At 46.6% G+C, this 25,292-nt stretch overlaps 1 protein-coding gene across 7 annotated transcripts in view; it reads right to left on the bottom strand.

Moving 5' to 3' along the window:
• Positions 1-207: 207 nt before the first annotated feature.
• Positions 208-25,292, bottom strand: part of pknox1.1 (pbx/knotted 1 homeobox 1.1) — a 197,835-nt gene continuing 172,750 nt past the window's right edge. For 4 of the 7 annotated variants that reach the window (XM_068041312.1, XM_068041311.1, XM_068041313.1 and 1 more), the window contains one exon: positions 208-6,999. In XM_068041312.1, coding sequence (XP_067897413.1) covers positions 6,788-6,999 — 212 coding nt within the window. In that variant the 3' untranslated portion in view covers positions 208-6,787. The remainder of the gene's footprint in view (positions 7,000-25,292) is intronic. The other 3 variants (XR_010975897.1, XR_010975898.1, XR_010975899.1) reach the window with 3 other exon arrangements.

Below are 25,292 nucleotides of genomic sequence, written 5' to 3'. Positions count from 1 at the left end.
CTTCAGAAAGAATAAATAACTCAACATTTTCACACACTGTATAACTGAATGGTTAAAGGGAATAAATACATAATTAGCTCCACAGTCGCAGGGAGACCTACAGCTCACTGAACATGCTCTCTCCACCGGCCTCTCTCCCTCCTCGTGCCCTCGCCCAGTCTTCCCCTATCCTCACCTGCCCCACTCCTCCCCAAAACATCCATCATCCTCCCACACTCGTTCCCTCCCCTGCCCTTCCCTAGTGCCCCGCCTCCTGCACTCGCCTGCCCCCGATGCCCTCACCCACCACTGGTGGTGTCGTAAATAGTGAGGAGGAAAGCCTTAGATTACAGGACGATATAGATGGGCTGGTAAGATGGGTGGAGCAGTGGCAAATGGAATTTAATCCTGAGCACTGTGAGGTGATGCATTTTGGGAGGACTAACAAGGCAAGGGAATATACAATGGATGCTAGGACCCTAGGAAGTACAGAAGGTCAGAGGGACCTTGGTGTACTTGTCCATAGATCACTGAAGGGCAACAGCACAGGTAGATAAGGTGGTTAGGAAGGCATATGGGATACTTGCCTTTATTAGCCGAGGCACAGAATATAAGAGCAGGGAGATTATGATGGAGCTGTATAAAACGCTAGTTAAGCCACAGCTGGAGTACTGTGTACAGTTCTGGGCACCACACTATAGGAAGGATGTGACTGCATTGAAGAGGGTGCAGAGGAGATTCACCAGGATGTTGCCTGGGCTGGAGCATTTCAGCTATGAGGAGAGACTGAAAAGGCTAGGGTTGTTTTCCTCAGAGCAGAGAAGGCTGAGTGGGGACATGATTGAGGTATAGAAAATTATGAGGGGCATTGATAGGTTAGATAGGAAGAGACTTTTTCCCTTAGTGGAGGGGTCAATAACCAGGGGACATAGATTTAAGGTAAGGGGCAGAGGTTTAGAAGGGATTTGAGGAAAAAGTTTTCACCCAGAGGGTGGTTGGAATCTGGAATGCACTGCCTGAAGGGGTGGTAGAGGCAGGAACCCTCACAACATTTAAGAAGTATTTAGATGAGCACTTGAAATGCCATAGCATACAAGGCTACGGGCCAAGTGCTGGAAAATGGGACTAGAATAGTTAGGTGCTTGATGGCTGGCATAGACACGATGGGCCGAAGGGCCTGTTTCTGTGCTGTATAACTCGATGACCACTTCTCCGGGCCTTGCCCAACCGCCTACCGCAAATCCTCCCCATGCCCATTGCTGCTCTCACCCTCCTCCCACCCTTTCCCTCTCCCTGTCCTCCTAGCCCCCTGCCTCCTTCTACTTCACCCCCTCCACACTGTCCACTTCTCCCCTCCACTCACTCAACCTTCCAACCCTCCCCAGCATCTCTGCCCTTGTCCCTTTCGCTTACCCTCACCCTCATTCTCCTTTATTCAATGATTTCAATAAAAAGCTACAAATGCCTTAAAGATGAAAACTGTTTACATATGAAAAAAGTAAAAGATATACTTACATTAATTTTTCCTACAAACCCTCAGATTGTCCATCGAGAGCCAGCTGCTCGATAGGTCTAATCGATCACTGGTGTCACACAAGCACAGCTCTGACTCTTGGCTCTGAGCACAACACTATTCTCAGAACAAAACACCGAGCTTCCCTGTGTGTGAGAGGGATGGGAAAGACTCTCATCATTCCTCTGCTAATGCTGAGGAAGGGTTAAAAGTCACCTTGCCCGGTTCCCAACTGTTAAAACGATCCCTGCCTAACTGTGACACAGTTAGAGTCTGAAACCCATTCCCTGGTCAGCACATGGTGGGGTGAAACATGAACTCATTCGTCCAGTACAGAGCTGAAATGAAGCTGAATCTTTATTTAGAGAATGCCAGTGTTTTTATTTAATGTTAATCAAGGTTCAGCTCAGCTCAGCACCGCACCAAGTTTCCACTGGTTAGTGAATCTAAAAATTCAAGCAGCCAGTGCATTGCACACAGCCTGAAACGGAGACCCTCCTGCTCACATTAAGTAGGAGCAACTAAAACAGCACATTTAAAGTTATTGTGAATCCTTACAGCTACTTTCTAAAGCTGGTTTCTTTAATCTTCCGAGTCATGTAAAGAAACAAGCCGTGAATCACAGGGGAAGGACAGACAGCTGACCTAAATAAACAGCAAAACTACTGATTCTACACTGGTAATTTGAGATCAGAGTTACCGGCTGCAGAAGTATGATTAAACAGAGCAAAACCTTTAAACCTCATTGAAATACAAACTTGCAAATTACCAAATAATACTTGGAGTCAATAGCATAACAGAAAGATCATTTAATTTATGATCAAGCTGAATCAAAGCTCCAGTAAACTCTCACCCCTGAATAAGGTCAGTGTAACTAACTAGAATTACAAAGGTCAACTCTCCCCCCTCACAGGAATCGTGCTTCTTTGTTCTGCTTCTGCTGAATACACTGTAACACAGCATGACATCTTGGTTCACTCACCTCAAGCCAGGCTACATAATGCCTCTATTTTATTTTGGATTTACCAAGGGACCCTAAACAGTCAGCTTCCACTGTGTGAATAAGTAGCTTAGAGCCCTGATCAAATGTGTTCACATAAATATAAAGTATGGAATTAACAAGTACTGTGCTAATTCAATCAGAAAGAAGGGGCCATCATCTCAGAAAATGTGGGGTAGGCAGGCAGCAAGAGAACATTACTGAAAGCTGGCTCCAGCTTTGAAAAAGTGGGCCCTTTCTCAACAAAGTGATAGATTTAATTAGCAATAGTTAAAAACACAACTGAAGAGATCCGGCAAACATCCGCAGGAGAAGACTCCTCAGGTGAGCAAGACCTATTAGCTGGTAATGAGAAGGTACACTAGGTTGTTCTCCCATTTGGTGCTGAATTAACTGCAAAAAAAGGCACAACAGAGAACAGAGCACAAACTAGTGGATTATGCATTCTCATTGCTTCTCACCCTGTGTCAGAGCTTTTTAACCTCACAGGCCACATAAGGTGCACTTGGTGTGTTTTTGTTCGACTTCAATTTAACTGTTTCTCTGCCTGGAACCAGAAATATTTACTGTTAACGTGCTCCTGATCCCTGTCCAAAAGGTTCACATCTTATTAAAATTAGATACAGAGTTATTGTGCTTTGTTATTTTTGTGGCCCATGTTTTCTAGCATTGTGCTGGTTACTGAAACTCTGTACGTGCTTTGATATTTGTAATGACCCACTGCTGAACATACACAACTGGCCTGTTACAGAGCATTGAACACACACACCTGGCCTGTTACAGAGCATTGAACACACACACCTGGCCTGTTACAGAGCATTGAACACACACACCGGGCCTGTTACAGAGCAGTGAACACACACACCGGGCCTGTTACAGAGCAGTGAACACACACACCTGGCCTGTTACAGAGCAGTGAACATACACACCTGGCCTGTTACAGAGCAGTGAACATACACACCTGGCCTGTTACAGGGCATTGAACACACACACCTGGCCTGTTACAGAGCAGTGAACATACACACCTGGCCTGTTACAGGGCATTGAACACACACACCTGGCCTGTTACAGAGCAGTGAACATACACACCTGGCCTGTTACAGGGCATTGAACACACACACCTGGCCTGTTACAGGGCATTGAACACACACACTGGGCCTGTTACAGAGCAGTGAACATACACACCTGGCCTGTTACAGAGCAGTGAACATACACACCTGGCCTGTTACAGGGCATTGAACACACACACCGAGCCTGTTACAGAGCATTGAACACACACACCGGGCCTGTTACAGAGCACTGAACACACACACCGGGCCTGTTACAGAGCATTGAACACACACACCGGGCCTGTTACAGAGCATTGAACACACACACCGGGCCTGTTACAGAGCATTGAACACACACACCGGGCCTGTTACAGGGCATTGAACACACACACCTGGCCTGTTACAGAGCATTGAAAATACACACCTGGCCTGTTACAGGGCATTGAACACACACACCTGGCCTGTTACAGAGCATTGAACACACACACCGGGCCTGTTACAGAGCATTGAACACACACACCGGCCCTGTTACAGAGCACTGAACACACACACCGGGCCTGTTACAGAGCAGTGAACACACACACCTGGCCTGTTACAGAGCAGTGAACATACACACCTGGCCTGTTACAGAGCATTGAACACACACACCTGGCCTGTTACAGAACACTGAACACACACACCTGGCCTGTTACAGAGCACTGAACACACACACCTGGCCTGTTACAGAGCACTGAACATACACACCTGGCCTGTTACAGAGCACTGAACATACACACCTGGCCTGTTACAGAGCAGTGATCGCACACACCGGGCCTGTTACAGAGCAGTGAACATACACACCTGGCCTGTTACAGAGCACTGAACACACACACCTGGCCTGTAACAGAGCAGTGAACATACACACCTGGCCTGTTACAGAGCAGTGAACACACACACCGGGCCTGTTACAGAGCAGTGAACATACACACCTGGCCTGTTACAGAGCAGTGAACATACACACCTGGCCTGTTACAGAGCAGTGAACATACACATCTGGCCTGTTACAGAGCAGTGATCGCACACACCTGGCCTGTTACAGAGCAGTGAACATACACACCTGGCCTGTTACAGAGCACTGAACACACACACCTGGCCTGTTACAGAGCAGTGAACATACACACCTGGCCTGTTACAGAGCAGTGAACATACACACCTGGCCTGTTACAGAGCAGTGAACACACACACCGGGCCTGTTACAGAGCAGTGAACATACACACCTGGCCTGTTACAGAGCAGTGAACATACACACCTGGCCTGTTACAGAGCATTGAACACACACACCTGGCCTGTTACAGAGCAGTGAACATACACACCTGGCCTGTTACAGAGCAGTGAACATACACACCTGGCCTGTTACAGAGCATTGAACACACACACCTGGCCTGTTACAGAGCAGTGAACATACACACCTGGCCTGTTACAGAGCAGTGAACATACACACCTGGCCTGTTACAGAGCAGTGAACACACACACCTGGCCTGTTACAGAGCAGTGAACATACACACCTGGCCTGTTACAGAGCAGTGAACACACACACCTGGCCTGTTACAGAGCATTGAACACACACACATGGCCCGTTGAAGAGCACTGAACACAGCAGACTGCTTCTACTATCATTAAAATATAATTTAAATCTAATGTGATGCTTGTCTTCAGTTTAATAAGTGAGACAAATAATAATTAAGTAAATATGCCCTCATTACTCAGTGGGTAAATATACTGGTGTGGCCTGAAGCAGGATATTCACACTTTCAATCCCAATCTACGCTGTTAACTGACAGGGCAATAATGAGTGTGCCCGATCAGGCCTCAGTGCCCTGAGCTAAGGTCAGGTCTAAGCAGCTGAACAGCCTAACCTCATCTATCCAGGCTCATTTGAAGGGCAGGCAGTAGAGGAAGCTTGTCGAGTTAGGCAAAGTCTTCAGGGTAGAAGGATTGAAAGTTACCCAAGAGCAATGAACTGATTACCATCCAATTTCACTGTGATGGTACAACACTCATTTTTAGGATGCTTAAAGTATACAAAGTTTACATTATTTGTACTAATGACAGACAGAATCGCAAGAGTACAGAGCTGGTTAAATAAAAGTAATAAAACTGGAGGGAACAGAGTAGAATAAACATGTCCTAACTGAGATGTTGGTTTCTCTTACTGGCCTTGCTGTTGATGATGCACAGTACATGCTCCATAGATGGTACTCCTGAAGATGGCATACTTGCGATCTTCCTTCTACATGTGCAGTGCCTCCCCTCTGACAGGTGTGTGGTACACCTGCTTAATGTCCAGTACTGTCATTGTAGTATTTCCAGTATAACAGGCCTGACATCATAGATCCTATCAGTATGGAACTGGTTCTCCCATCCCCTCACATTACCTGCAGAGATTGTGGAGCTCCAGTTGTTTCAGTTCTGGCAGTCAGGAAAGTAGAGGGAAAAGGACACGTGGAAGTCATAGGCTTTCACTTTATCTTGAGATGCACGAGAGTGGGGACACCAGCCTGACAGCCAAAGATTGCTCAGTCTGCTCCTGTACTAACCCAGGAAACTGGGAAAAAATGCTTTAGAAACATAGCTTATCATTATTGGACAATGTGAACATAGTTTACAGCTGCTTAGCACCAGACTCCGAATGGAACACCTCTGCATCTGGTACTCCCAGCAGGAACTTTCAAGATTTCACCTGGCTTCACACAAAATGATTTTGTGTTTTGTGCTCACCTGAAGCTAGGGCTCAGTCTGTTCTGAAACCCGTGCATTCCACAGTTTAATCAAACTAATCTCAGCACTGGCTGCAACATGTTTTTGACGATAAAATTCATCAACTAAAAACAAAAAGCAGGATTTGATCCAATAATTTGTTTTTGTCAGTTGGACAACTAGGCAAAGAGTTTCTGCAAATCACCTTTAAATTACAGCCAGTTATTTCTGAGTGGATAAAACAGACCAACTGCACATGAAGTTGAAACACTTCTGCTTCAGTCTGTACATCGATCCAGTAAAACAAGTTTACCATCTGTCCACATTAAAACAGCTAGTTCAATGTGAGAATATTTAAAGCCCCATTCATTCAATACAAGGTGAAATAGAAAAGTGCGCTCTCCTACCTATGTATAAAATACATCAGAAATAAAATGCACTGCGAGTGCAAAGAATAAAAATGCATGCCAGTCCTCCTTCCATTTCTCACAGGTTCTCTCCATGTTGGGCCTATTGCAGTGAGTCGCTGTTGTCTAAAGCCAGGCCACTAATGTTTGTTGCAGAGAGATCGCTGTCGTCTTCTTCAACACTGTTGCCAGAATCCTCTCCACTCTGTCCGGCCATCATGACCTGCTGTACGGCCAGTGTTGCTCCGTCAGACGACAAAGACTGCAGACTGTCCACATTCACATTCACCGGGCTCGATATTGAGACCATTGCACCTGCAGAGGGACCAAGGAGCATTTAATCCACAGCAAACAGCTAGAGTCTCAATACAAAATGTGGAATGCAGGGGTGGTTGAGGGGGTGGAATGTATAAAGACACCCCACACTGTGAATAAGGGAAAAGTAGCATTGTGTTACTGGACTCGTAATCCACAGGTCTGGACTGATGCTCCAGAGAAACAGCAGCTGGAGGAATTTAAATTCAATCAATTAAAAAGTATCCTCAGTCATGATCTTGAAACTAACAGATTGTCGTAAAAACCTATATGGTTCACCCATCTCTTTCAGGGAAGGAAATCTGCCCTCCTTACCTGGTCCTGCCTACACGTGAATCCATACCCACAGCAATGTGGTTGACTCTTCACTGCCCTCAGTTCTATCAAACCACTACAGAAAAGTCGAATAAACAGGATGGACCACCTACAGCAACCAAAGGCAATCTCTGCCCAGTAAATGCAGGAAAGTCCTTCTCACTGACATCTGGGGCATGTGCTAAAGTCTGGCTTGGGTCTGCAAATGAAACCAGACCTGAGCCTAACAGAACCACATCTGACCACGAGCCCGACCCGGCCCCAGTCCTTTCAATTTTCTCGTGCCCGACCCAACCATCACTTAACCTAGCTTCCGTTTTACACTTTGTTGCTGATCTGCACAAGCTTAAAATAACTGTAACAAAACCACCTTTCTAGTCCAAAAATTACTTTAACGGTGGAGCCACTTACCAGAGGTGGTGACAGATCGTGCCCGACCTGGCCCGACCCAACCTGAGCCCGAATGCAGGACCCGGTAGTGTGATCCGACCCCGACATATGTTGTCGGGTTCAGGTCGGGTAGCCGGCCTTTAGCTTGTGCCAAAATTGGGAGAGTTGTCCCACAGACTAGTCATGCGACAGCCTGACACAGTGACACAATCATACCTTACAACCAATGTCCCAGATTCCTCTATTACTGTCCCTGGGTATGTCCTGTCCCAATGGCAGGTCAGACTCACCAGAGGTGGGAGCACAGTGGTATACAGTCGGGAGGGAGTGGCCCTGGGAGTCCTCAACTTTGACTCCAGACCCCATGAAGTCTCATGGCATCAGGTAAAACATGGGCAAGGAAATTTCCTGCTGATAACCACCCACCGCCCTCCCTCAGCTGCTGAATCAGAGCTCCTCCATGTTGAGCACCACTCGGAGGAATCACTGAGGGTGGCAAGGGCACAGAACTACTCTGGGTGGGGGACTTCAATGTCCATCACCAAATGTAGCACGGTAGCACCACTACAGACCAAGCTGACCGAGTCCTGAAGGACATATCTGCTAGACTGGGTCTGCAGCAGGTGGTGAGAGAACCAAGAAGAGGGTAAAACCTATTTGACCTCATCCTCACAAATCTATCTGTTGCAGATGCATCCGTCCATTGGCAGGAGTGACTACTGCATGGTCCTTGTGGAGACAAAGTCCCGTCTTCACACTGAGGATACCCTCCATCGTGTTGTGCGGCACTACCACCATGCTAAATGGGATATTCAGAACCGACCTATCAGCTCAAAACTAGTCATCAGTGGCAGCCAAAGTTGGGAGAGCTGTCCTACAGCCTAGTCAAGCAACAGCCTGACACAGTCATACTCACCGAATCATACCTTACAACCAATGTCCCAGAATCCTCCATCACCATCCCTGGTTTAACCTCTTGGCCCAACATATCACACACTTTACCATTACCATCAAACCAGCAGACCAAGCCTGGTTCACAAGAACACAAGAATTAGGAACAGGACTAGACCATATGGTCCACTGATCCTGCTCTGCCATTCAAAATGATCATGGCTGATCTTAGGCTTCAACTCCACTTTCCCATCCACTTGCCATATCTCTAGATTCTCTGAGACACCAAAAATCCAACTATCCCAGCCTTAAATGTATTCAACAATAGAACATCCACAACCCTCTGGGGTAGAGAATTCCAAAGATTCACAACCCTTTGAATGAAGTAATTTCTCCTCAACTCAGTTTTAAATGATCAGCTCCTTATCCTGAGACTGTGTCCCCGTTTAGATTCCCCGAACAGCGAAAGTAATCTCTCAGTGTCTACCCTATCCAGCCCCTTTAGAATCTGATATGTTTCAATGAGATCACCTCTCATTTTTCTAAACTCCAGAGAGTATAGACCCAATTTACTTAGCCTCTCATCATAGGACAATCTCTCATCCCAGGGTCCAATTTAGTGAACCTTTGCTGTACCGCCTCCAATGCAAGTATATCCTTTCGTAAATGTATACGGCATGCTTGCCTTCATCGGTCGGGGCATAGAGTATAAAAATTGGCAAGTCATGCTGCAGCTGTACAGAACTTTAGGTCGGCCACACTTAGAATATTGCGTGAAATTCTGGTCGCCACACGACCAGAAGGACGTGGAGGCTTTGGAGAGGGTACAGAAGAGGTTTACCAGGATGTTGCCTGGTCTGGAGGGCATTAGCTATGAGGAGAGGTTGGATAAACTCGGATTGTTTTCACTGGAACGACGGAGGTGGAGGGGCGACATGATCGAGGTTTACAAAGTTATGAGCGGCATGGACAGAGTGGATAGTCTGAAGCTTTTTCCCAGGGTGGAAGAGTCAGTTACTAGGGGACATAGGTTTAAGGTGCGAGGGGCAAAGTTTAGAGGGGATGTGCGAGGCAAGTTCTTTACACAGAGGGTGGTGAGTGCCTGGAACTTGTTGCTGGGGAAGGTGGTGGAAGCAGGTACCATAGAGACGTTTAAGAGGCATCTTGACAAATACCTGAATAGGATGGGAATAGAGGGATACGGTCCCCGGAAGTGCAGAAGGTTTTAGTTTAGGCAGGCATCAAGATCGGCGCAGGCTTGGAGGGCCGAATGGCCTGTTCCTGTGCTGTACTCTTCTTTGTAGAGACCAAAACTGCACACAGTACTCCAGATTTGGTCTTCCAAATACCTTGTACAATTGTAGCAATACTTCCTTACTCCTGTACTCCATTCCCCTTCCTAATTGCTTGCTGTAACTGCATGCTAACTTTGAATTAGGAGCAGGAGTAGGCCATTCAGCCCTGTGAGCCTGCTCCGCCATTCTATAAGATCATGGCTGATGTGTTTGTGGACTCAACTCCACTTTCCTGCCTACTCCTGATATGCTTTGGCCCCCTTGGTTGTCAAGAATCTGACTACCTCTGCCTTAAAAACATTCAATGACTCTGCCCCCACCACTCTTCGGGGAAGAGAGTTGCACAGACTCATGACCCTCTTAAGAGAAAAGAATTCTCCTCATCTCTGACTTTTTAAAAAAAAACTATGCCCCATAGTTTTAGCCTCTCCCACAAGGGGAAACATCCTTTCAACATCCACCCTGTCAACTCCCCTCAGGATCTTACATGTCCTCTTCACAACTTACTCTCCTACCTATCTTGTGTTATCAACAAATTTAGCAACCATACACTCTGTCCCTTTATACAAGTCATTGATATACATAGTAACTATCTGATGCCCAGCACTGATCCCTGTGGCACTCCACTAGTTACAGCTTACCAACCTGAAAATGACCCATTTATGCCTACTCTCTGTTTCTTGTTAGCTAACCAATCCTCTATCCATTCTAATGTTACCCCCTACACCATGGGTCTTATTTTGTTTCGTAACCTTTGATGTGGCACCTTGTCGAATGCCTTCTGGAAATCCAAGTACACCACATCCACAGGTTCTCCTTTATCCACATTGCTGGTTACTTCCTCAAAGAACTCTAATAAAATAGTCAAACACTATTTCCCTTTCAAAAAATCATGTTGGCTCTGCCTGATTGCACTGATATTTTCTAAATGGCCTGCTATAACCTCCTTAATAATAGATTCCATCACTTTCCCTAAGACAGATGTTAAGCTAACTGGCCTGTAGTTTCCTGTTTTCTGTCTTCCTCCTTTCTTGAATAGCGGAATTACATTTGCTATTTTCCAATCTGAATCTAGGGAATTTTGGAAAATTAAAACCAATGCATCCACTATCTCAGTAGACACTTCTTTTAAGACCCTAGGATGAAGTCCATCAGGACCTGAGGACTTGTCAGCTTTTAATTCTAATAATTTTTTCAGTACCCTTTCCCTGGTGATGGTAATTGTTTTAAGTTCCTCCCTCCCTTTCAACGCTTGATTCACAATTATTTCTCGGATGTTATTTGTATCCTCTACAGTGAAGACAGATATAAAAAATCTATTCAATTCCTGTGCCATTTCCTTATTTTCCATTATTATCTCCCCAGACTCATTCTCCAGAGGACCAACACTCACTTTACTTGCTCTTTTCCTTTTCAAATAGTTGTAGAAACTCTTACTATCCGTTTTAATTTCGAGCTAGCTTACTCCCGTACTCTAATTTCTCTCTCATTATTCTTTTAGCCATTCTTTGCTATTTTTTATATTTTGTCCAATTTTCTGACCTGCCACTACTCTTCACTGAATTGTATGCTTTTTCCTTCAATTTGATACTCTCTAACTTCCTCAGTTAACCACGGATGGTCCGTCCTTCCCCTAGAGTCTCTCTCTCACTGGAATGTATCTTTCCTGCTTGTTGTGAAATAGCTCCTTAAATGTCTGCCACTGCATCTTTACTGACCTATCCCTTAATCTAATTTCCCAGTTAATTTTAGCCAGCTCGGTCTTCAATCCCTCATAATTACCCTTATTTAAGTTTAAAATACGAGTCTTACATCCACTCTTCTCACCCTCAAACGGAATACGAAATTCAATCATGTTGTGATCACTGCTATCTAGGGGCGCCTTTACTACAAGGTCATTAGTTAATCCTGTCTTGTTATATATTATCAGATCTAGGGGAGTCTGCTTAAAGGCCTGCTCAGGTCGGGAAAAAGAACCCGACCCAAACCACAGCAGATCCGAGCCCGACCCAGTCAGAGTCCCTCCGATTTTGCTCCGAGCCAGACACGACCCTGACTCGACCATCCCTTGACTTACCTTTGGACTTGGAACCTCCAGGAAGCTACAGCGCATGTGTGATGACGTCATAGTGATGTCACTCGCCCAGTGCGCAGACTCAGTTTCGTCCAGGACTCCCAGCTCAGGTAAGTTTTTAATACTTACCAGCAGAGCACTTACCGTGTGTGTCCGGCCCGAACCGAGCTCGGCCAGACCCGACCCGAGCCTGAAAGCCAGATCCAGAAGAGGGGCCCGACCTGACCCGAACGCAACACATGCCGTCGGGTTCTGGTTGGGTAGCAGGCCTTTAAGCCTGCTCTCTGGTTGGCTATAGAACGTGCTGCTCTAATAAACTGTCCCGAAAACAATCCATGAACTCATCCTCCAGGCTACCTTCACCAATCTGATTCATGCAATCTATCTGTAGATTAAAATCACCCATGATTATCGTCATACCTTTCTCACAAGCCGCCATTGTTTCTTCCGTATACCTACAGTGTGGTTATTGTTAGGAGGCCTATCAACAACTCACACAAGTGACTTCCTACCTTTACTATTTATGCCGGCCTGTAGTTCCCTGGTTTATCCCTGCTGCCCTTCTTAAATAAAGGCACAACATTAGCTATCCTCCAGTCTTCCGGTACCTCACCCGTGGCTAACGATGATACAAAAATCTCTGCCAGGGCCCCAGCAATCTCCTCCCTTACTTCCCATAGCATCCTAGGATACACCTGGTCAGGCCCTGGGGATTTATCCACCTTAATGCGCTTCAAAACCTCCAACACCTCCTCCTTTGTAATGTTGATATGCTCCAGGATATCGGTGTTCCCTCCCTTGAACTCACTAGCTTCCATGACCTTTAGTTTTGATTTACTTTAGAGATACAGCACTGAAACAGGCCCTTCGGCCCACCGAGTCTGTGCCGACCATCAACCACCCATTTATACCAATCCTACACTAATTCCATATTCCTACCACATCCCCACCTGTATTTCCCTACCACCTACCTATACTAGGGGCAATTTATAATGGCCAATTAACCTATCAACCAGCAAGTCTTTAGCCTGTAGGAGGAAACCGGAGTACCCGGAGGAAACCCACGCAGACACAGGGAGAACTTGCAAACTCCACACAGGCAGTACCCAGAATTAAACCCAGGTCGCTGGAGCTGTGAGGCTGCAGTGCTAACCACTGCGCCACTTTCTCCACGGTAAATACGGACGAGAAATATTCTTTGCACAAGAGTCTTAATACTTATAAAATCTTTTAGGATTCTCCTTTATCTTATCTGCCAGGGAAATCTCATGGCCCCTTTTCGCCAACCTAACTTCCTTCTTAAGTGTAGTCCTACATCCCCTATACTCCTCGAGGGACCCGCTCGATCCCAGCTGCCTATACCTGACATATGCCTCCTTCTTTGTCCTGACCAGACCCTCAATATCCCTTGTCAACCAGGGATCCCTAAACTTGCCAGCCTTGCCCTTCCATCTAACAGGAACATGCCAGCCCTGCACTCTTCCTATCTCACTTTTAAAAGCCTCCCACTTGCCAGACGTACCTGTAAGCAGCCTCTCCCATTCAACTTTTGAGAGTTCCTGTCTGATGCCATCGAAATTAGCTTTCCCCCAATTTAGGACTTCAACCTGAGGACCAGTCCTATCCTTTTCCAGAACTATCTTGAAGCTAAAAGAGTTATGGTCACTGGTCCCAAAGTGCTCCCCCACTGACAGATCAACAACCTGCCCATCCTCATTTCCGAAGAGGAGGTTGAGTGTAACCCCTTCTCTAGTAGGGCCATCCACATACTGCTTCAGAAAACTATCCTGGACACACTTAACAAATTCTTCCCCAACTGATCCCTTAGCGCTAAGGCAGTCCCAGTCAAAATTAGGAAAGTTAAAATCACCTATTACAACCCTATAATTCCTACACCTATCTGTGATTTCCTTACATATATGCTCCTCCACTTCCCTCTGACTATTGGGGGGCCTATAGTATAATCCCATCAAAGTGATCACCCCTTTCTTATTTCTAAGTTCTACCCATATGGCCTCGCTGGACGTTACCTCCGGGATATCCTCTCTAAGTACTGCCGTGATGTCCTCCCTAATCAATAGTGCAACTCCCCCTCCTCTCTTACCTCCACCTCTGTCACGCCGGAAGCATTGGTACCCCGGAACATTGAGCTGCCAGTCCTGCCCATCCCTTCACCACGTTTCTGTAATAGCTATAATATCACAATCCCATGTATCGATCCATGCTCTAAGTTCATCTGCCTTACCTGTAAGGCTTCTTGCATTAAAGTAAATGCAGTTTAGCCTACCAGACCTTCCACGCTCCCTGTCCTGTCCCTGCCCGGCCTGCCTACTGGACTTGCTTGCTTTAACCTCTATATTTGCCTCAACTATCTCATCTGACAAAATCATGAGAGGTATAGACAGGGTGGATAGCAAGAAGCTTTTTCCCCAGAGTGGGGGATTCAATTACTAGGGGTCACGAGTTCAAAGTGAGAGGGGAAAAGTTTAGGGGGGATATGCGTGGAAAGTTCTTTACGCAGAGGGTGGTGGGTGCCTGGAACGCGTTGCCAGCGGAGGTGGTAGACGCGGGCACGATAGCGTCTTTTAAGATGTATCCAGACAGATACATGAATGGGCAGGAAGCAAAGAGATACAGACCCTTAGAAAATAGGCGACATGTTTAGATAGAGGATCTAGATCGGTGCAGGCTTGGAGGGCCGAAGGGCCTGTTCCTGTGCTGTAATTTTCTTTGTTCTTCTTTGTCCCATTCCCCTGCAAGACTAGTTTAAACCCTCCCGAGGGAGTGACAAGGTATTGGAAGTTTTGGAAGGCTTAAAAGTGGACAAATCTCTCGGTCCGGACGATTTGTGTCCCAGGATGCTGTGGGAGGCGAGGGTGGAGATTGCAGGGACTCTGATCCTAAATTTTAAATTCCTCTCTGGCCACGGGGGAGGTGCCTGAGGACTGGAGAACAGCTAATGTGGTCCCACTATTTAAGAAAGGTTGTCGAGATAAGCCAGGGAACTACAGACCAGTGAGTCTCACGTCAGTGGTAGGGAAACTATTGGAGAAAATTCTGAAGGAGAGAATCTATCTCCACTTGGAGAGGCAAAATTTGATCAGGAATAGTCGCATGGCTTTGTCAGAGGGAAGTCATGCGTAACAAATTTGATTGAATTTTTGGAGCATGTGACCAGGTGTGTAGATGAGGGTAATGCAGTTTTTTTTTGCTTTTTTTTAGAGATACAGCACTGAAACAGGCCCTTCGGCCCACCGAGTCTGTGCCGACCAACAACCACCCATTTATACTAAACCTACAGTAATCCCATATTCCCTACCACCTACCTACACTAGGGCAATTTACAAGGGCCAATTTACCTATCACCTGCAAGTCTTTGGCTGCGGGAGGACACTGGAGCACCCGGCGAAAACCCACGCGGTCACGGGGAGAACTTGCAAACTCCGCACAGGCAGTATCCAGAATCGAACCCGGGTCCCTGGAGCTGTGAGGCTGCGGTGCTAACCACTGCGCCACTGTGCGTTTCAGCAAAGGCTTTGACAAGGTACCACATGGGAGACTTATCAAGAAAGCAAATGCACATGGAATACAGTGTAACTTGATAAGGTGGATTCAAAATTGGCTTAGCTGTAGGAGACAGAGAGTGATGACAGACGCCTGTTTTAGTGACTGGAAGCCAGTGTCCAGTGGCGTACCACAGGGATCTGTGCTGGGTCCCCTATTGTTTGTCATTTATATAAATGACATAGATGACTATGTGGGGGGTAGGAACAGTAAGTTCGCGGATGATACAAAGATTGGCCGAGTGGTTAACAGTGAGGTGGAGTGTCTTAGGTTACAGGAAGAAATGGATGGGATGGTCAAATGGGCAGAAAAGTGGCAGATGGAATTTAACGCTGAAAAGTGTGAGGTGATACACTTTGGAAGGAGTAATGTGGTTCGGAAGTATTCAATGAATGGCCTGACACTGGGAAGTTCTGAGGAACAAAGGGACCTTGGCGTGTTTGTCCATAGATCTCTGAAGGCAGAAGGGCAGGTTAATAGGGTGGTGAAAAAGGCATATGGGACACTTGCCTTTATCAATCAAGGCATAGATTACAAAAGCAGGGAGGTCATGTTGGAGTCATACAGAACTTTGGTAAGGCCACAGCTGGAGTACTGTGTGCAATTCTGGTCACCACATTATAGGAAGGATGTGATTGCATTGGAGGGGGTGCAGAGGCGATTCACCAGGATGTTGCCTGGGATGGAACATTTAAGCTATGAAGAGAGGTTGGATAGGCTTGGGTTGTTTTCGCTGGAGCAGAGAAGACTGAGGGGTGACCTGATCGAGGTGTACAAGATTATGAGGGGCATGGACAGGGTGGATAGGGAGCAGCTGTTCCCCTTAGTTGAAGGGTCAGTTACGAGGGGTCACAAGTTTAAGGTGAGGGGCGGGAGGTTTAAGGGGGATTTGAGGAAGAACTTTTTTACCCAGAGGGTGGTGACGGTCTGGAATGCCCTGCCTGGGAGGGTGGTCGAGGCGGGTTGCCTCACATCCTTTAAAAAGTACCTGGATGAGCACTTGGTACGTCATAACATTCAAGGCTATGGGCCAAGTGCTGGCAAATGGGATTAGGTAGACAGGTCAGGTGTCTTTAATGCATCGGTGCAGACTCGATGGGCTGAAGGGCCTCTTCTGCACTGTATTATTCTGTGATTCTGTGAGTAGTACTAGCAAACCTCCCTGCAAGGATATTAGTCCCCCTCCAGTTTAGATGCAACCCGTCCTTCTTGTACAGGTCACCTCTGCACCAGAAGAGATCCCAATGATCCCTCCTCCTACACCAGTTCTTTAGCCACGCATTAATTTGCCTAATGCTCCTATTCCTACCCTCACTAGTATGTGGCACAGGGAGTAATCCTGAGATTACAACCCTGGAGGTCCTGGTTTTTAACCTTCTGCCTACCTCCCTATATTCACTTTGCAGGACCTCATCTCTTTTCCTGCCTATGTCGTTAGTACCAATATGGACCACGACCTCTGGCTGCTCACCCTCCCCTTTCAGAATGTCCTGCAGCCGCTCTGAGACATCCTTGACCCTAGCACCAGGGAGGCAACATACCATCCTGGATTCTCGTTTATGGCCACAGAAATGTCTATCTGCACCCCTACAATAGAATCCCCTATCACTATAGCTCTTCCAACCCTTTTCCTCCCCTGCTGTGCAGCACAGCCCACAAACTTGGCTGTTGCTGCCTCCCCTGGGAGGTCATCCCCCCCAACAGTATCCAAAGCGGTATATCTGTTTGAGAGGGAGATGGCCACAGGGGACTCCTGCACTATCTGCCTGCGCCTACTACTCCGTCTGGTGGTCACCCATCTCTTTTCTGCCTGTGCAACCATTACCTGCGGTGTGACCACCTCACTAAACGTGCTATCCACGATGTTCTCAGCATCACGGATGCTCCACAGTGATTCCACTCGCAGCTCCAGCTCCGTAATGCGGGTAGCCAGTAGCTGCAGATGGATACACTTCCTGCACACATGGTCGTCAGGGACACTGGAAGCGTCCCTGATTTCCCACATAGCACAGGAGGAGCATATCACGGGGCTGAGCTCTCCTGTCATGACTTACCCTTAGATTAATTAGTTACTCCCTTAATTAAAAAATACTAATTATACTAGGGGCCTTGTTCTACCCACTCCAAAGTTCTTTTAAAAAAAAAACACTTTCGTAGTACTCACCTTATCACCAGAGGTTTTATTTTCAACAAAAAAAAACTTACCCCTTATTTTTTTAAGATATTCTAACAGCTGCTGCTCACCAACCAATCACCTTGCAGCTCTCCTGTGATGTCACTGTTGGCTTTTTTTTTTCAAAACTCAGGCGCGCATTCGCTGCTCTTTTTAAACACCGCTGGTCTCACTCAGTCTCCTTCGTTCCTGCTCTCGCTGCTCTTTTTAAAGACCCCTGGTCTCTCTCAGTCTCCTTCTTTCCCGCTGTCGCTGCTCTTTTTAAACACCGCCGGTCTCATTCAATCTCAGATAAGGAGACCAAAACTGCACACAATACTCCAGATGTAGTTTCACCAAGGCCCTGCATAACTGTAGTAAGACATCCTTGCTCCTGTACTCAAATCCTCTTGCAATGAAGACCAACATAAGGGGTCGCCCATTTAAGAAAGAGTTGGGGAGAATTTTTTTCTCTCAGAGGGTCGAGAGTCTTTAAAATTTTCTACATCAAAAGGCGGTGAAAGCAGAATCTTTGAATATTTTTAAGGCAGAGGTAGATAGATTCTTGATAAGCAAGGGGGTGGAAGGTATTCGGGGGTAGGTAGAGTAATCAGTTCAGCAATTAACTTATTGAATGGCGGAGCAGGCTGGAGGGGTTGAGTGGCCTACTCCTGCTCCTAATTCATAGGTTCGTATGAGACAGGATAAACTGTCACTTAGTAAAACACAGGTTAATCAAGTAAATAAAAGCAAACTACTGCAGATGCTGGAAATCTGAAATTTAAACAAAAAGTGCTGGAAATACTCAGCAGGTCAGGCAGCATCTGTGGGGAGAGAAGCAGAGTTAACGTTTCAGGTCAGTGAGCTTTCATCAGAACTGGCAAAGGTTAGAAATGTAACTGGTTTTAAGCAAATAAAGCAGGGATGGGCAAAAGAGAACAAAAGGGAAGGTTTTGTTAGGACAGAGGGTCACAGAGGATAACTGACAAGGAGGGCATGGGGCAAAGGCAAAGAGTGTGTTAATGGGGTAGTAAAGACAAAGCGTTAGTGCAGAGAGGGTGTTAGTTTTTTTAGTTTTAGTTTAGAGATACAGCACTGAAACAGGCCCTTCAGCCCACTGAGTCTGTGCCGACCATCAACCACCCATTTATACTAATCCTACTAATAACTGTGCAACAGCCCCAACAAACAAATTTCTCTGCAGCACCTGTGGAAGAGCCTGTCACTCCAGAATTGGCCTTTATAGCCACTCCAGGCGCTGCTTCACAAACCACTGACCACCTCCAGGCGCGTATCCATTGTCTCTCGAGATAAGGAGGCCCAAAAGAAAAGACACTAATTCCATATTCCTACCACATCCCCACCTGTCCCTATATTTCCCTACCACCTACCTATACTAGGGGCAATTTATAATGGCCAATTTACCTATCAACCAGCAAGTCTTTGGCTTGTGGGAGGAAACCGGAGCACCCGGAGGAAACCCACACGGTCACAGGGAGAACTTGCAAACTCCACACAGGCAGTACCCAGAATTGAACCCAGGTCGCTGGAGCTGTGAGGCTGCGGTGCTAACCACTGCGCCGCCCAAATGACAGAATAATGAAAGCCCTAGTCAAAAACACAAACATGAAACAAAACCGTGGGCAGGCACATGGTGAAAAACATTGAATGATGAAACAAACTAAAATAAAACAAAAATAAAAAATAAAAATTTTAAAAAAAATCAAGAAAGGGGGGCCAGTCACGCTCTGAAATTATTGAGCTCAATGTTCAGTCCGGTAGGCTGTGGTGTGCCTAATCGGTAAATGAGATGCTGTTCCTCGAGCTTGCGTTGATGTTCACAGGAACACTGAGGCAAGCCCAGAACAGAGATGTGGGCATGAGAGAAGGGGGGGGGGGGGGGTGTTGAAATGGCAAATGACAGGAAGCTCAGGCTTATGATTTTGGACCGAGCGGAGGTGTTCCGCAAAGCGGTCACCCAATCTGCGTTTGGTCTCCCCAATGTAGAGGAGACCACATTGTGAGCAGCAAATACAGTATACTACATTGAAAGAAGTACAAGTAAATTGCTGCTTCATCTGAAAGGAGTGTTTGGGGCCTTGGATAGTGAGGCGAGAGGAGGTAAAGGGGAAGGTATTACATCTCCTGTGATTGCATGGGAAGGTGCCGTAGGAAGGGATGACGTGTCGGGGGTAATGGAGGAGTGGACTAGGATGTCACGGAGGGAACGATCCCTTCGGAATGCTGACAGGGGAGGGGAAGGGAAGACGCATTTGGTAGTGGCATCACGCTGGACGTGGCGGAAATGGCGGAGAATGATCCTTTGGATATGGACGCTGGTGGGGTGGAAAGTGAGGACAAGGGGAACCCTGTCTACTAATATTTATGATAAGCCCACCGACTCCCCACAGGTACCTTGACTACACTTCTTCACACCCTGCCTCCTGTAAGGACTCCATTCCATTCTCATAGTTTCTCCGTCTCCGACGCATATGCTCTGATGATGCAACCTTCCACAACAGCGTCTCTGATATGTCTTCGTTTTTCCTCAACCGAGGATTCCCCCCCACTGTGGTTGACAGGGCCCTCAACCGTGTCCGGCGCAGTTCCCGCATCTGTGCCCTCACCCTTTCCCCTCCCTCCCAGAACTGCGACAGGGTTCCCCTGACAGAGAAGTCGAGGAAGGGGAGAGAAGTGTCAGAGATGGACCATGTAAAGGTGGGAGAAGGGTGGAAATTGGAAGCAAAGTTGATAAAGTTTTCCAGTTCGGGGCGGCAGCAGGAATCGGCACTGCTGCAGTCATCAATGTACCGGAAAAAGAGTTGGAGGAGGGGGCCTGAGTAGGCTTGGAACAAGGAATGTTCGACATATACCACAAAAAGACAGGCATAACTAGGACCCATGCGAGTATCCAGAGCAACACCTTTTACTTGAAGGATTTGAGTGGAGTTGAAGGAGGTCATTGAAGGACTATGGACGTCCAATCTCTCTACACCTCCATCCCCCACCAGGACGGTTTGAGGGCTCTCCACTTCTTCCTTGAACAGAGACCCAACCAGTCCCCATCCACCACCACCCTCCTCCGCCTGGCTGAACTTGTTCTCACATTGAACAACTTCTCCTTCAACTCCACTCACTTCCTCCAAATAAATGGTGTTGCTATGGGTAACTGCATGGGTCCTAGTTATGCCTGTGTTTTAGTGGGATATGTCGACCATTCCTTGTTCCAGTCCTACTCAGGCCCCCTCTCCCAACTCTTTCTCCAGTAGTTGTGGTTCTGTCTTCACAAAGGAGGACACAAATATCATACCAGAAATGTTGGGGAACACAGGGCTTAGTGAGAGAGAGGAACTGAAGGAAATCAACTTGAGTAGAGAAATGGTGTTGGGGAAATTGATGGGATTGAAGGCCCCAGGGCCTGATGGTCTGCATCCCAGAGTACTTAAGGAAGTGGCCCTAGAAATAATGGATGCATTGGTGGTCATCTTCCAAGATTCCATTGACTCTGGAACAGTTCCTACAGATTGGAGGGTAGCTAATGTAACCTCACTATTTAAAAAGGGAGGTAGAGAGAAAGCAGGGAATTATAGACCAGTCAGCCTGACGTTGGTAGTGGGGAAAATTCTAGAGTCCATTATCAAAGATTTTATAGCTGAGCACTTGGAGAACAGTGGTAGAATCAGACAGAGTCAGCATGGATTTAAGAAAGGGAAATCATGCTTGACAAATCTACTAGAATTCTTCGAGATGTAACTCGTAGAGTTGATGAGGGGGAGTCAGTGGATGTGGTTTATTTGGACTTTCAGAAGGCTTTCCACAAAGTCCCACATAAGAGATTAACATGCAAAATTAAAGCCCATGGGATTGGGGGTAGTGTATTGCGATGGATAGAAAATTGGTTGGCAGACAGGAAACAGAGTAGGGATAAATGGGAACTTTTCCGAGTGGCAGGCAGTGACTAGTGGGGTATCGCAGGTGCTAGGACCCCAGCTATTCACAACATACATTAATGATTTAGATGAGGGAACTAAATGTAATATCTCCAAACTTGCAGATGACACAAAACTGGGTAGGAGGGTGAGTTGTGATGGGAGGATGCAGAGAGGCTTCAGGGTGATTTGGACAAGTTGAGTGACTGGGCTAATGCATGGATGTGAGGTTTTCCACTTTGGTAGCAAAAACAGGAAGGCAGATTATTATCTGAACGGCTATAAACTGAGAGAGGGGAATATGCAACAAGACCTGGGTTTTCTCGTATACCAATCGTTGAAGGTAAGCATCTAACAGGTGGTACAAAGGGCAAATGGTATGTTGGCCATCATAGCGAGAGGATTCGAGTACAGGAGCAGGGATGTCTTGCTGCAATTATACAGGGCCTTGGTGAGGCCACACCTGGAATATTGTGTGCAATTGTGGTCTCCTTATCTGAGGAAGGATGTTCTTGCTATAGAGGGAGTGCAGCAAAGGTTTACCAGACTGATTCCTGAGATGGCGGGAATGTCATAAGAGGAGAGATTGAGTCGGTTAGGATTATATTTGCTGGAGTTCAGAAGAGTGAGAGGGGATCTCATAGAAATCTATAAAATTCTAACAGGACTTGACAGGGTCGATGCAGGAAGGATGTTCCCAATGATGGGGGAGTCCCGAACCAGGGGTCATAGTCTAAGGATACTGGGTAAACCATTCAGGACTGAGATGAGGAGAAATTTCTTCACCCAGAGAGTGGTGAACCTGTGGAATTCGCGACCACAGAAAGCAGTTGAGGCCAAAATATTGTATATTTTCAAGAAGGAGTTAGATATAGCTCTTGGATCTAAAGGGATCAAAGGATACGGGGCGAAAGTGGGAACAGGTTACTGAGTTGGATGATCAGCCATGATCATAATGAATGGTGGAGCAGGCTCGAAGGGCTGAATGGCCTACTCCTGCTTCTATTTTCTATGTTTCTAAGTTCTATGTTTCTATTCTCCCAATTTCTCTGTCTCCAACGCATCTGCTCTAATGATGCAACCTTCCACAACAGCGCTTCCGTTATGTCTTCCTTTTTTCTCAACCGATGATTCCCCTCCCCCCCTCAACCATGTCCGGCACATTTCCCGCACCTCTGCATTCACCCCTTCCCCTCCTTCCCAGAACTGCTGCAGGGTTCCCCTTGTCCTCACTTTCCACCCCACCAGCCTCTATATCCAAAGGATCATCCTCCGCCATTTCCACCACTTCTAGTGTGATGCCACCACCAAACGCATCTTCCCCTCCCCTGTCCGCATTCTGAAGGGATCGTTCCCTTCGCAACACCCTAGCTCACTCCTCCATCACCCCCGACACCTCGTCCCCTTCCCACGGCACCTTCCCATGCAATCACAAGAGGCGTAATACCTTCCCCTTTACCTCCTCTCTCCTCACTGTCCAAGGCTCCAAACACTCCTTTCAGGTGAAGCAGCGATTTATTTGTACTTCTTTCAATGTAGTATACTGTATTCGCTGCTCACAATGTGGTCTCCTCTACACTGGGGAGACCAAACACAGACTGGGTGATCGCTTTGCGGAACACCTCCGCTCAGTCCAAAATCATAAGCCTGAGCTTCCTGTCACTTGCCATTTCAACACACACCCCCCTTCTCTCATGCCCACATCTCTGTTCTGGGCTTGCCTCAGTGTTCCTGTGAACATCAACGCAAGCTCGAGGAACAGCATCTCATTTACCGATTAGGCACACCACAGCCTACCAGACTGAACATTGAGTTCAATAATTTCAGAGCGTGACTGGCCCCCCTTTCTTGATTTTTTTTAAATTTTTATTTTATTTTAGTTTGTTTCATCATTCAATGTTTTTCACCATGTGATTGCCCATGGTTTATTTTCATGTTTGTGCTTTTGGCTAGGACTTTCATTATTCTGTCATTACTAACGCTTTGTCTTTACTACCCCATTAACACACTCTTTGCCTTTGCCCCATGCCCTCCTTGTCAGTTATTCTCTGTGACCCTCTGTCCTAACAACACCTTCCCTTTTGTTCTCTTCTGCCCCACCCCCACTTTATTTGCTTAAAACCTATTACATTTCTAACCTTTGCCAGTTCTGATGAAAGCTCACTGACCTGAAACGTTAACTCTGCTTCTCTCTCCATGGGTTAATCAAGGATAGTCAGCATGGATTTGTTAAGGGAAGATCTTGTTTGACCAACTTGATTGAATTTTTGAAGACGTAACAAGGGAGATAGATGAGGGTAGTACAGTTGATGTGGTCTACATGGATTTTAGTAAGGCTTTTGACAAGGTCCCAAATGGCAGACTGGTTAAAAAAAATAAAATCCCATGGGATCCAGGGAAATACAGCAAAGTGGATACCAAATTGGCTCAGTGGCAGAAAACAAAGGGTAGTTGTTGATGGGTATTTTAGCGACTGGAGGGCTGTTTCCAGTGGCATTCCGCACGGCTCAGTACTGGGACCCTTGCTTTTTGTGGTTATATATTAACGATTTGGATGTAAATGTAGGGGGCATGATCTAGAAGTTTGCAGACGACACAAAGATTAGCCGTGTGGTAGATAGCGAGGAGGATAGCTGTTGGCTGCAGGAAGATATTGATGGTCTGGTCAGATGGGCTGAAAAGTGGCAAATGGAATTCAACCTGGAGCAGTGTGAGGTGATGTATTTGGGGAGGTTAAACAAGGCAAAGGAATACACGATTAATGGGAAAATACTGAAGCGTAGAGGAAGTGAGGGACCTTGGAGTGAATGTCCACAGATCCCTGAAGGTAGCAGGACAGGTCGATAAGGTGGTTAAGAAGGCATATGGAATCCTTTCCTTTATTAGCTCAGGTATAGAATACAAGAGCAGGGAGGTTATGCTGCAACTGTACAACTCATTGGTTAGGCCACAACTTGAGTACTGTGTGCAATGCTGGTCACCTCGTTACAGAAAGGATGGAACCGCATTAGAGAGGGTACAGAGGAGATTTACGAGGATGTTGCCGGGACTGGAAAAATGCAGCTTTGAGGAAAGGCTGGGGTTGTTCTCCTTAGAACAGAGAAGGCTGAGGGGAGATCTGATCGAAATGTATAAAATTTTCAGAGGCCTGGATAGAGTGGATGTTAAGGGTCTATTTACTTTAGCAGAGAGGTCAGTGACTAGGGGCAATAGATTTAAAGTGATTGGTAGAACAATTAGAGGAGAGATGAGGAAAAAAGTTTTCACCCAGAGGGTGGTGGGGGTCTGGAACTCACTGCCTGAAAGGGTAGTTTTGCAGAAACGCTCGACTCATTCCAAAGGAGTCTGGATATGCACCTTAAATGCCGTAATCTGCAGGGCGACGGACCAAATGCTGGAAGGTGGGATTAGAATGGGTGGATAGTTTCTCAGCCGGCACAGACACGATGGGCCAAGTGGCCTCTTTCTGTGCCTTAAACTTTCTATGATTCTATGGACAAAACAGCTGAATTCCAGAGGTGAGGTGAGAGTGATTGTCCTTGACATCAAGGCAGCATTTGACCGAGTATGGCATCAAGGAGCGCTAGAAAAACGGAGTCAATGGGAATCATGGGGAAAACTCTCCACTGGTTGGAGTCGTACCTAGCACAAATGAAGATGATTGTTGGAGGTCAATCATCTCA

The sequence above is a fragment of the Heterodontus francisci genome, chromosome 10 (assembly GCF_036365525.1).
Source record: "Heterodontus francisci isolate sHetFra1 chromosome 10, sHetFra1.hap1, whole genome shotgun sequence".
Taxonomy (NCBI): Eukaryota; Metazoa; Chordata; class Chondrichthyes; order Heterodontiformes; family Heterodontidae; genus Heterodontus; species Heterodontus francisci.
This window is presented reverse-complemented; position numbering and strand designations above follow the sequence as displayed.